A 13,200-nucleotide genomic window follows, 5' to 3' on the forward strand; every position below is an offset into this window, starting at 1 on the left:
AATAAATTAGTAATTAAATTGGTCACTAAATCAAGTACCGATTCGATCATTGAATCAGTCACTAATTTAATCACTGATTCAGACAATAAATCAATTACTACCACCAATGAAGAAAAATAGTGACTGATATAGGTTAATGACTAAATCAGTCACTATTTCATGTTTTTCTTGTAGTGAATAATCATATATTATTCCTAAATATCATTATATATATATATATATATATATATATATATATATATAACTTTAACCACTTCAAACATAATTTAAAGTGAAAAAATTACAGTATGATTAATAATGAGTTATAAAATAAAAAATAATTAAATAGAATATATCGAAATATTTTTCTACATGATGAAAATAAACAATAAATAAAAATATTAAAAAACTAACAAATGTGTGTTTTAGAAATAATTTGAGAGACTATCGAAAGAAAACGCATAAAGGAAATCAAATGTATAATTAAGGTATGATAAGATGAAAAATATCTTAGAGAACTAAGAAAACTTTTCAAATATCAACATATATACTCAATAGTTGAAAAATAACAAAAATTATTTTAATGAAACAAAAGAGTTCTTCAAATTAAACAAAAATTAATAATAAGAAGTAAATAATTTTTGTTATATTACCTTAAATTGAGAGTATAAATGTGAAAGAAAAATATATAATAAATAAAAATATTAAAAAATAATAGAAATATTCAAATGTGAGGCATAATTTTTTTTTTAATTAATATACATCATTTTAACATTATTATATAAAGGTTATGATAAGATAAAAAATATATTGGAGATGCGAATGAGTTTCATGACAAACCAAATAATTAAAAGAAATAAAAAATAGAATATATATATATATATATATATAGGGTTACTTAATTAATTGTGAATATTTTAATAATTTAAACGAGAATGGAGATATGGCGGGGACGGGTATTATGGCGGGGATATGTACATCCCCATACCCATCCCCATACCCAACTGAAAAAATCGGGGATTCCCCATACCCATACCCATACCCAGTCAAAGCGGGGATTCCCCGTCAAAACGGGGACGGGTTCGGGCAATACCCACGGGGACGAGTTTATTTGCCATCTCTATTTAGGATATTTATTTATGCCACACTTTTAATTGTGTTATAGTAAAGACTTCTTCTCCAAATTAACCTTTCCATTTCTAAAAAAGATAGTTTCTGTATTTCCATTAGGGATGTCAATGAGACAGGTACGGTATTAGTAGTAGTTCTCCCGTACTCTACTCGCTGGATAAATATTTGCCTTGTACCTGTTCCCATATCCATGGGGTACCCGCATATTTTCATATTTTTTTAATATTCACGGATATTCATAGGTACTCGCGGGTATTTACAAAAAAAAATTAAAATATTTAACAACATATTTTAACCATAAATTCAAATAAAATACAATACATAAAATTTATAAATTTCAAACAAAATCCAAAGAATCTATTTAAATAGTATTAAATAACAGTTTACAATGAAATGTAGATTTTTTAAAACTAATTAATAAAAAACAAACCATTCAAAATCAATATGTTAATATTTTAATCATGTTTTTTTTTAATTTAAATTAGAGTATAGCGGATACGGATATCCACGAGTATAAATACTATAATACCCATACCTGCTCCGTTAACATGCAGGTATAAAAAATACCTGTACATGTTACCTGCGAATATCTATTTACAATTTCCACTTTTCACCCGTTACGAATTTTATCTACAGACCCTGCGGATACGAATTTTTTTGAAATCTCAGATTATGACCTTTCATAAGCATTTTGTTTCCTTTCTTATTAAATTGTTGATCACTAACGTTGGAAATACTTTTTAGATTGATAATGAGAAACGGAGGTAATATCTATCCAATTATAGCACCTATTCCTTACTTAGCTATTTTGCAAGTAAGAAACGAATAACAGGTTGTTTCCTTCATTAATCCACACATGACACATAAATTATCTCCTATTGCAATTCCTCTTTTAGATTGTCTTTTGTAAGTACTCTATGCACTTTTGTAATTTTGTATACGCTGACTTTACTATTTGATTGTCATTTCATATCCACCAATGCTCTTTTTCTTTGTTTAAAGCTTTCCTTAATAATTCTTACATCAATGTATTACGTTGTTTCTTTTCACACTCAAACCACTCCCTCCTTCTTCGCTTTATATTCTATGTCCAATTATTATTCTCCCAACTTCTTAACTCTATATAAACTTCTTGTTCCAAACTCAATCTTGTTTAAATACCTTATTTCATTAAAAAAAAAAAAAAACTCGGGCTATGTCACAATCTTCACTTAGTTTCAACTCTTACAATTGAATATCCATGGTTGAGAAAGCTGTACTTATTATCTGTGTTCATTGATGATTGTTTTTATTTGGTTAAATTAAAAATTTAGTATCTATTTTCGTTTAATTTAGTCTTAATATTATTTTTTAAGTAGGTCTTAATTTTTGTAAATTTTGTTCAATTTAATATTTTTTTCTATCTCGATTTTAAATGATTAACAATAATGAAAATATTGACAGTCGCATATTACTTCGTGATTTTTTTTTTAATTTTTGAAAAAACAGTCCACGTGTCAATCCAATAACGTGTCACGTGTCAGAGATGTTTTATTTTCAATTTGATCCTTATTTGTTATTTTTATTCAATTTAAGTTTTTTGAAATGGAGCAATTTTGTCTTTTTCAAATTGAGATTAAATCTAATTTTGATATAAATGTTATAATGATACTTTTATTAATATTCAAATTTTTATTAAATATTTTTAGTTTAGGATTATAATTAGTTTAAAATTTTAAACTAATTGTAATCCTAAACAAAAAATATTTAATAAAAATGTGAATTTTAATAAAAGCATCATTATAACATTTATATAAAAATTAAATTTGATCTCAATTTAGAAAAAGATAAAATTGTTCCATTTTAAAAAAAAAAATTGGATTAAATTAAACAAAAATAATGAATATAAAAGTCAAATTAAATATAAAATATTAACTTTAAACATGGGACACAGTTGCATGGACATTTTAAAAAAATATAAAATTGAAAAGAAACCACAAAGTTAGTAAAAAGAAATTGAACAAAATTAATAAAAATTAACATCTGATAAAAAAAATATTAAAATTGTATTGACAAAAACTAAACGAAGATAAGATGAGAAACAAAATTATAATTTAAAATTTTCATTTCTATTCACCAAAATGGCCATCTTTGCTCAAATGTACTTTTTATAAATATGAAAAGTTATCTTAAAAAGATATTAATTTCAAAAGAAATTTACTTTTTATGGAAGAATATAATTTACAAAAAATATATCCTTCATATAATTTTTCTTTGATTGAACTTTTTGTAAGATAATTTTTTTTTTAGTAAACAATTACTTTGTTAACAAATTTTACATAATTTAGTAAACTTATTGAAAAAACCAAAGAATGTTAATGTTCTTCCGTTTCTGATTTTGCTATCATTTTAAGCACAAACAAACAAATTCTATCATCATCAACTCTATTTCCATTTTACTTACTTCTTTTCCATCACATCATCTTTCATTTTGTTTCTCTATCTTTACCCTTTTTTTCCCGTTTTTTTTTTCTTATTTCTCTCTTACTCAACGTTTACCATGCTTACATATCTTTAAGATTTAATTACTCTTTTTACAAATTTAAAAGTTATTCATTTGAGTTATTACTTCTTCCGTTTGAATCTCTCTCAAATCCTATATTTTTAATCCTTATAGTTTTCTATACTGGTAAGAATTAAAAGATACTAAAAAAATATATTCAAAAGATAAAATAGAAAATTCCAGTATAAAAAATTATAAATATCATTTATATAATATTAAATATGCCTTTCGTTATCAAACTATTATAAAAAAATTTATGTTTCATCTTTAATCTAAATTATAAAATATTTCATCTTAACACTTTATAAAAAAACAAACTATAACGAAATGTTTTATTATAATTTATCGTAGAATTTCGTTTCTCACGTAATTTTACGCGATAAAAATATTTTACATAATAACTCTCACAAGATAGAGAGACTAAATATTTTATGATTTAATTTAAAAACTATAATTTGAAAAAAATATATTGAACCTATTTATTTACCCATAAAAATGAAATAAATAGTTCACCCCTGTTTACTTTTTCTCCTAGTTTAGCAGCCAAGGAAAAAGTGTCCTCCATCACGTGTGATACTTGCAAAAAGATGACTATAGTCCAAAGAAAATCAAGTAAGGAAATCTATTGAAACAAATCCAACCCCACCAAACCATATCATCATTTTCCTATCTCCTTCTACATTTTTGCCTCCACACTGTGTTTTCTTCCTCTTCTTCTTCTTCACCTTTCTTTCTCTCATGCTCCCTCACACATAAACTCATCATGGCCACACCCACCTTTCACAAGTGGCTCACTCATTTCACAGACACAAAGAAATGCAGCACCAACACCCTTCTTTCTCCCGCTTCCAAGGGACACCAATCCCTCTACTTCCACCACTACCATGTAATGCACTCAACTACTTCCTTTTCATCTCTTACAGCAATACATGCTTATGCTTTGAATTTTTATTTTTCTTTTTCACAAGTATTTCTGAGTAAATAATGAATTACATACAAAATTTAACTGCGATTCTTCTGTGATGGGGTTTTAAATAGTTCAAGGTGAGATAACTGCCATGTAAAATTGATTTTGATTTATGTAAAAGTCAAATTAAGATAGAAATTTGGCTTAATTCTTTGAGACGTTTTTTTTTAAAATTAATTTATATGCATAGTTTCTTTAAGTATTATCTATTGAAAATTGAAACGCTAATCTAAGATCCCGTGAAGTAAAAATGAGAAATTTGAAAATTATATAAAAGAGACCGATGAATTTATTACAAGTTTTTGACTTAGAAGTGGTGGTAATCCCAAATTGTGTACGTTGAGCTCATCATGTATAGTTGGTGGTGTTGTATCTGCCTTATCCTCCTCGAAACACTCAACATTATCTAACCCATTTTATATGAAGCAGAATTTAAACTATTATGAGGAAAAACCATGATGTATTTATAGTTCGACCAAGAAAATTAGAGAAACTACCACTATAAATTATTGTAAACATACTTTCATGTAAAATTCAATTTACTTTTATTTTTTCATATATGTTTACTCACTCTTTTAAGTCTTGGCTAAAAAAAGTAAATTACATTTATGTTTCCAAAGTTTTCTCAAATTAAATATTTATTTTATGATTTTTTTTATAATTTTTCATGTAAAATTAGATATATGGTCACATAACTATATACAAAATTTATTGTTTTTGAACTGGTGAAATTATAATATATAATCTTATGTAATATCTGATCTTCTATGCTGTGTATCAGATTGAAGTAAATATGAAATGACTTTTTTACTACAATATCATAGTTTGTATCATGCTCATGACAAAATTTGTTAATTACATGCTTATATTTTATCTTCTTGCACCCAAACTAAATTTCACTTTTAGAAGGGTGATAAACTAGCCCAACATTTTTATAGTTTAATCTTGAAAAAAATGATCGAAAGTGATGTCAGAACTAATGCCTTGTTTATGTTTGATTTTTTGACTCAGAGACCTGTGTGTCAAGGGTGCTGCTACCTTTCAATGAATGGTTGCAGAGAGGGAAATGACCAACATGCAAGAGCAAGGAAGCCAGTTGGGACTATAGAAACCAGAACGTTGGCAGCAGTTGCATCACCTGCAATGGCTATGTACAGTCTGAACATGGCCATTTCAGAGCTGAAATCGGAGGCTCCGTTTGGTACCTCGTCGGGCATAGTAAGGGTGCAGGTGCCGATTGAAGAGCAGGTTGAGGCCATCGATTGGCTCCATTCACAGAATCATCTTCTGCTTCCTCGCTGCTTCTTCTCTGGAAGGAAGCACAGTCCCCATGGTGAAGAAAACTTGGTGAGCGTTGCAGGGGTGGGTTCAGCTGTTTTCTTTTCCCAGCCACACCCATTTTCCTACTGGGATTGGATTTCTATAAGGAGGTAATTCACCATTCACCTTCAAAAATAATCAGCTTAAATTATAATGTTGATGTTCTTCAATTTTTTTTTTTCTCTGTGATATCAGTTGCTGGAGATTATGTAATATTGGTTTATTTATTAACTTTACATGTATTTTTATTTTAATTAGCTGCATAGTTTGTCTGTAATTTAAGTGCATCAAAATAAAAAGTAAAACGTACCTGAAACTAAAAATAAATTTAAATTATGAATTTTATAAAATTTGAGAACCGTAATTGTTAAAACAAAACAGTGGATAAAATTGAAGAGAGGCTAAAATTAGAAATCATCCTAAAATTTATAGTAGAATATGTTGAACGGCAAGATGGAAATGCGTTTAACACTGTTTGACATTTTCTTTGGGGATAATCTTTAGAACTTGTCATGGAAAATACTAAACACATATATAAACACATGTTTGAAAAATAAAATAAAGCAGTGGTTAAATATATAGAAAATTTATTGAAAATAATAGGCAAGAGACATAAAGTTTTACATGGGATTGCAATTTCAAGTGAGTTTGAGTCTGATCCTGAATGTGAATGAGCAAAATGACTTGTATATAAGAAAAAAACCCACAATTTCATTACCTTAAGATTTTGGGTATGAGATGGTATCATAATCTCTTATATCATTTACTGAATCCTCTTTCGTGTTGAATGTTCTATCGAGTCCTTTGTTCGGGTGGCAGATAGTTGATAATCTTTTCTCAAATAAAACAAATGCAATGTTCATTCCTTCCTCCTAGTGCACAAGCCATGGTGGTTGTCTTAGTCATCGATTCAACAGTTCATTAGACCCATTTAAATTTTGACTACAAGGTATTTCAACACTTCTTTAACAATGTTTTTTTATCGATCAAAATTTACAAAAATAAGAAATGTGTTAAAAATATTGTTGAGAACAGTTATGCTGTTAACATTATCTTCACCATTTATTAAAATCTTATATATGAATTGCTATTCACTTTAAGTCTGGTATCATTTATATCATCCAAATGAATCATACTATTCAACAGTAGTTTTTCTTTCACTTATTTTTTTACTATTTCTGTCATTGAAATTGGGAAGTAACGTTTGAGTAGATTGTTACGCGAAAAGGAACCGATATTAGATTAGTCTAATATTCTTTATTCAGTCTTACCTTTTGATATAGATGCTTCAAACTGTTATGACTTATGATTTTGTGGAGACTTATGGTCATTTCCTAGTTAAATTACTGCATTAAACACTAAATTTCAAACTATCTCTTTTGTTTCATAATTTTACAACTCAATATAGTTCGTAATGCTTAATTTATAACCTTGATCTTTACACTTCCTAATCTGCAGTTCTCGTGTACAAAATTAATTCCACCGACTGTGATGTATAAAACCTCAAAATCTGTTTATAATTTTCTCCTAGGTTTTGATTTTCGAAAACATATTTCACTTTCAAGGTTTCTTTCGGAGAGATGTCCTTTAGTCCGTGCATATGGAGCTATCCGTTTCAATGCAGAAACTAAGGTGTCATCAGAGTGGCTGGCTTTTGGTTCTTTCTACTTCATGATACCTCAGGTGCATAAATTGTTTTCTTTCCAAAAACTAATTTCTATTCCATTTTTGTGTTAGTATTTATAGCATTAGCAGCTAGAGATACCAAGCCAAAAAAAATGACAGGTTGAGTTCAATGAGCTTGAAGGAGGATCAGTGCTTACCATTACTATTGCTTGGGATAATGATCTTTCTTGGTCATGGGAAAATGCAATCAATGCACTCCAAGAAACACTTTGCAAAGTGAGTGCTAATAGATGGTCTTTTGAGTTACCACAAAACATTTTCTCCCTTGAAAGCTGTTGGGACAAAACTTACACATAGTTTCTTTGGTACTTTTGGTTAATCTATAATAAGAATTGGAGTTTCACCTTCCTAAGTTATATTGACTTGTAATACAAACTTTTGTTACATTGATTATTGAGATGAAACTCTAATTTTTTTTTTTTTTTTGTGGAAAACACCAAAAATACTTAAAGAACTATATATAAGTTGTCTTGAAAATTATTAAGCAGAATGTTTTATTCAAAACACAACACACCTTTGCGGTGTAGGTTTCTTCTTCCATTGTGAACTTTCCAAAACAAACTTCTCCAACATTAATATTAAGCAGCCATAACATTCCTAGTAAAGTAGACTGGGATCTTGCAGTTAATAGAGCTTTACAAATGATAGAGCGAAATGACTCCTTATTAACCAAGGTAACATATATCTCATGCTCATTTCTGCTGTCTACTTTTTTTTTCTTTCCAAGCTTTTGTATCATAACTCCTGTTTCAAGAGTCCGTATGAAAACTCATCTTATGCAATTTTGGAAACTCAGGTTGTGCTAGCACGTAGCACTAGAGTAGTGCCTACTTCTGATATTGATCCTCTTGCATGGTTATCTTGCTTAAAGGTACTGTACTTGTCTTTTTCGTTTTGTCGCAAGCAAATTGAACATTGTTTGTCCTTATATTATTTGGTGGCAATTTTTCTTATGTTCCCATCAAACTATTACAGGTTGAAGGTGAAAATGCATATCAGTTTTTGCTTCAGCCACCAAATGCACCAGCATTCATTGGAAACACAGTAAGCATGCACTACAATGGTTTTATATATTCTTACCGATATATCATTTACATGACATGTCATGATGCTGTGCTGAATTTCCCTCAAAGCACACCTACAAATGAATTTTACACAACTCTAGCTAAATTTAGGTTAATAGATTAAGTTTGCTTACTTTGTATATCATAAAGTGGATAACATATTCAAGAACTTTTTACAGAATTGAATCAGCAATGACACGTTTTTCTCCTCTGTTTCCATTTTAATTTTTATGAACTTGATGAATAGCCAGAGCAACTATTTCACAGAAAATGGCTCCACATTACTAGTGAGGCTTTGGCTGGAACCCGTGCTAGAGGAGCATCACAAGCATTAGATCGTCAAATTCAACTTGACTTACTTACTAGGTATACCTTGTTACTTAGATCTGATCAAAACTGCAGCTTTAGACTAATTTCCTTGGTGCATGTAATGTCTTCTATTTACGTTTATGTCTACCTCCTCAATTTTTGTTGTTCAAGTTTGTCATTTCTTTACAGTCCAAAGGATGACATTGAGTTTACCATAGTTAGAGACACCATAAGAAGAAAATTAGAGGTAAGTTTATTCGTATAATTTAATTATTAGCATGGATTGGTTATCTGTTTAGAAGATACTTTACTCTGCATGTATGATCTTGTTTCTAATTCAATATTTCCTTCCGCCATTAGACAATTCATAGGTCAATGAGAACAAGAGTAATTGGAAGGAGGAGATTCAATTTCAATAAAATGATTATTGGTTGTATAATGCGAACTTTTAGAAATTAGAATCTGGTGTACGTAACTTTGGCCACCTGTCAATTTAAAAATCCAGACGCAAGGGTAGAATAATTGTATTAGTTTATCTAATTATAACATTGAAGTTGTGTTGTCTCCATATGACCATAGCATTGTTGATTGAAAGGTTGAACTTTGTGATGCCACACTCAAACATGTTTCATTTTTCATATTACTATTGCATTTCCATATATCCACTTTAGAACAATTTTAGCATGAACTTTGTGATGCCATGAAGATAAACCTTTTATCTCATGTTTTTCTATCAGGCAGTATGTGAAAGGGTTGTGATCAAGCCAGAGAAAATTATAAGAAAACTCCCCAGGATTCAACATTTGTTTGCTCAATTATCTGGCAGGTTAAGATCCGAAAAAGATGAGGTAAACATAATATAATTTCAGTACCAAGTAATTATGTTTCAGCGGACATTCCTTGTAAGGTTCTGAATTTCAGTTCTTTACAAATAGTAGAATTTATTCGACAATAACTAGGTGGTTCATCTGCTCTTTTCTTTTTTTTATATTTTAGTTTGAAATTTTGTCATCGCTTCACCCTAGTCCAGCTGTTTGTGGGTTTCCAACAGAAGAGGCACAACTTTTAATTGCAGAGACAGGTACATCCTCTTTTCATGTATTACTGTTTCTACCCAATCAAATATTTTTCTTGTTAGTTAAAAGACTTTTAGCCTGATTATTTAGATTTTTCGTTGTGAAATAGAGGAAGTCATATAAACTGCAACAAGTCACATTCTTTTGTGCGATGTACAAATTGAGAAGAGCGTAGTTTGCACTAAGACATGAAAGTCCATGTACTGACTGAAAATTTAGGGGAATTGGTGGAATATGTTATCTGCGTAGAATGATTGGAACAGAAATGAGACTTACTCATATTATGTGATATATACTGATTTAGGCCTAATTTAGGACCTTATTATCAACAGTTTTCTAAGGCAAGAATGCTAAGGCCAAGCAAATTAAGTTTACAGTTGTATACGGAGAAATTAAATGAGAAAGCTCTTAAAAAAGTTGAGGTGCAGCGCGTTAATTTTAACTTATGCAAAGTTTGATTCATTTTACCTCCATGATTCATTTTATTGTTTTCTTCTATAAATATTTGTTCAGAAGCTTCCATACTAGATTTTAGTAAATTTGATAACTGGATTTGAATTAAGTATGAGTTGAAAGTTTAGGTTGAAATGGGCGAGAAGATAACGAGAAAAGATCTACTAACCTATTGTTGTAAGGTTTTGGGTTAGAGGTAGTATCATGTTGTCTTGTATGGATTGGTGGCTTGTGGCTAAGTTTTTCATAAATTTTACTTACTTTCAAAGACAATATGCAGAAGTATTTGATCGAGGGATGTATGCTGGACCTGTTGGTTGGTTTGGAGGAGGAGAGAGTGAATTTGCTGTAGGCATCCGGTCAGCATTGGTGGAAAAGGTTAGCTATAGAAGGGGTTTTTCAAATGACACATTCAGTTTGCATAGATTGAGTTTTTTTTTTTTTTTTTGTAGATTTTTATTATATTCCAAAATATTCGTGTTTCTAACTTTTGATATAAATCAAACGTTTCTATTCTCTACACTTTTGTTCAAACGAGATTATGAACTCTCATATTGATGAATTTGGTTCTTAAACTTTAAAAAACATGTGGATTTAGTCTCACCTAACTTTTAAAATCATTTAAAGATTAGATAAGGTACTAAATCCAATTGGTTTATAAGTTAAACAAAATTCATAAAACTACAGGAATCTTATTCTCATATATTTTTCAAGTAGTACTGTAGCAGGAAACGCATCTGATTCAGTTTATATATCCCTGCATTGGTGACAATATAATATCACTTTCAGAATAGGTTTCTTCACTTGAGTTTCAGAAGTTGGCACAGATGGAGAGAGATTTTATCATTTGTTGAAATTAAATATTGATATGCTAGCTTTGAACAAACCCTGTTGTCCCTCCGGTAAAATTGTGGAAAATAATTATGAAATTCCCATAAATTCCCGAAATCTAATTATTACCTATTCATGATGTCTTTACCATCAATCATAATCTTGCCGTGTTTTGATTTTAGGATAGGGGTGCATTTATATATGCTGGGACAGGGATTGTGGAAGGAAGCAGTCCTTATCTGGAATGGGATGAGCTAGAACTCAAGACATCTCAGGTGTGTTTGTGCATACAGCTCAATATGGATCTAAATTCATGCGTGGCCCTTTTGTTTAGAGCTCATGCATCCTTCGAAAAGATTTTTAAGGAATTTTTCACTTCACATGATTGTTGTGCACCATTCTACAAAAATTCATTGTCCTAATGAGTTGAATCATGTTTTGTAGTTCACCAAGTTGCTCAAGCTGGACTTGCCCCAGAGACAAAAAGTAGATTGTAAATGAGCTCCACTGATACGGTTAGCATTGTTAATGACTGAATTTATGTTTAATTAAGTTCTTAAATGGCCTCTGTGGTAAGGGATTGGTGATTGATGGTTTTTGTTAATCCAATGTTGTACTGAATTAGATTATAAAATCCAGAGGGGATAGTTTTTCTCAAAAGCAACCATTTGTTTGATCAATTATAAGGACTTCTCTGACCAACTCCCAAGTAAAAATGGAGGAACTAAATAAGTAACTAAACCTAAATTTGGATACATGTTTAGTTGAATTTATTATAAGGAAATAATTATTTACTAATAGTTTTCAGACAGAACTCTTGTAAAGTAAATAATCACTTCCTCGAAATAAAACTCTTGCAAACATGCACGTTTCATTCTAATCAAGAAATATACTATCCATTTTGAACTATTTTCCCATTGTACAAAGAAAAATCTAATTCTCCCTTAATTCTAACTGATTAATGTGATTGCTAATTCTTCTTCTCTTGTTCTTGCAGTTTTTCTACATGAAGTTTGAGATTACGGTATTTCCTTCCTTTAGGTATTGGCCTAATAAATTTGGCGATTGGGAGGATATGGACAACATTTAGTTTGTACAAATGAGGTTTATATAATGGATTAAGTTCTTGGCTCATTTGAGAAGATTCAAGAAAACTAATCAATTTGTATATGGGTTAAGAAGCCAAGACTACAATTCTTTCCCCTAATACCTTTGTTGTATTAGGGATTATTCTTAAGGAAGATCATAATTATCATTATGTAATATCATATTTGGGCATAATATCATAATCAAACTACTTTGTCAATACAATTATGTCAAGTGATTTTGCATAGTAGGGGTGAAATAAAGGTATTTGCAAGTAATTTTAGCATTCTAATTAAGCTTTGTATCTTCAATACCTGAAAAATCACCTACCTATATAGTATTTTGTTCAATTAAAGAAATTCGTGATCCATTATTCATGTATCCGTCCAAAGAAATTATCGATGTATATGTCCAAATAAAATATTTTGCCGGCCAAATTTGTATCTTTAATACCTGAAAAATTACCTAACTATTTAGTTTTTCATTCAATTAAAGAAATTCAAAATCCATTATTCATGTATCTTCCCAAATAAAATATTGTCCTATTCAAATACAAAAGGAATTAGTATTCATGAACTTTGATATGGGCCAAAGGCAAGAAGAAAAAATTGAAATGGGCTCTAACTTAAATAAGGAATTAGCATATCAATATAGTCCTCATGTAAAGCCCAAAAGGAGAGGGGAGCACCTAAAGTGGATGAAAAATTTTGTAATCAACAATCGTAAGCACAATAACAACAAATTCGAAAGAAAATA

The 13,200-nt window shown here is 29.7% G+C and overlaps 1 protein-coding gene across 4 annotated transcripts; it reads left to right on the forward strand.

The window, feature by feature from the left end:
• The first annotated feature begins 4,286 nt into the window (after positions 1 to 4,286).
• LOC114165741 (isochorismate synthase 2, chloroplastic) lies at positions 4,287 to 12,669 on the forward strand. Of its 4 annotated transcripts, none has more exons than XR_003599771.2 (15): positions 4,290 to 4,538; positions 5,631 to 6,049; positions 7,505 to 7,622; positions 7,725 to 7,841; positions 8,153 to 8,299; positions 8,422 to 8,496; positions 8,601 to 8,669; positions 8,937 to 9,055; positions 9,170 to 9,245; positions 9,736 to 9,846; positions 9,995 to 10,079; positions 10,808 to 10,905; positions 11,546 to 11,633; positions 11,803 to 11,873; positions 12,356 to 12,669. XR_003599771.2 is itself a non-coding variant. In XM_028050313.2 (15 exons), exons 1-14 carry the CDS (start codon positions 4,416 to 4,418, stop codon positions 11,857 to 11,859), a joined length of 1,707 nt encoding a protein of 568 aa, XP_027906114.2. In that variant the 5' UTR covers positions 4,295 to 4,415; the 3' UTR covers positions 11,860 to 11,873; positions 12,356 to 12,669. The 4 variants fall into 4 exon arrangements, 2 of the variants coding, with proteins under 2 accessions (XP_027906114.2, XP_027906115.2); XM_028050313.2 differs by having other exon boundaries at positions 4,295 to 4,538; positions 11,541 to 11,633; XM_028050314.2 differs by having other exon boundaries at positions 4,297 to 4,538; positions 9,188 to 9,245; positions 11,541 to 11,633.
• The last annotated feature ends 531 nt before the right edge of the window (positions 12,670 to 13,200 follow it).

Source organism: Vigna unguiculata, chromosome 10, assembly GCF_037176805.1.
Source record: "Vigna unguiculata cultivar grain cowpea cultivar isolate G323 ecotype 2 chromosome 10, ASM3717680v1, whole genome shotgun sequence".
Lineage (NCBI taxonomy): Eukaryota > Viridiplantae > Streptophyta > Magnoliopsida > Fabales > Fabaceae > Vigna > Vigna unguiculata.

Excerpts from the sequence above, each read along its gene's own strand:
- LOC114165741 (XM_028050313.2), top strand. The coding sequence starts at position 4,416 with ATGGCCACACCCACCTTTCACAAGTGGCTCACTCATTTCACAGACACA. Across the intron at positions 9,056-9,169 it reads CAACTTGACTTACTTACTAG|TTTGTCATTTCTTTACAGTC; the intron begins GTATACCTTGTT and ends TTGTTGTTCAAG. Across the intron at positions 10,080-10,807 it reads ACTTTTAATTGCAGAGACAG|AAGTATTTGATCGAGGGATG; the intron begins GTACATCCTCTT and ends GACAATATGCAG.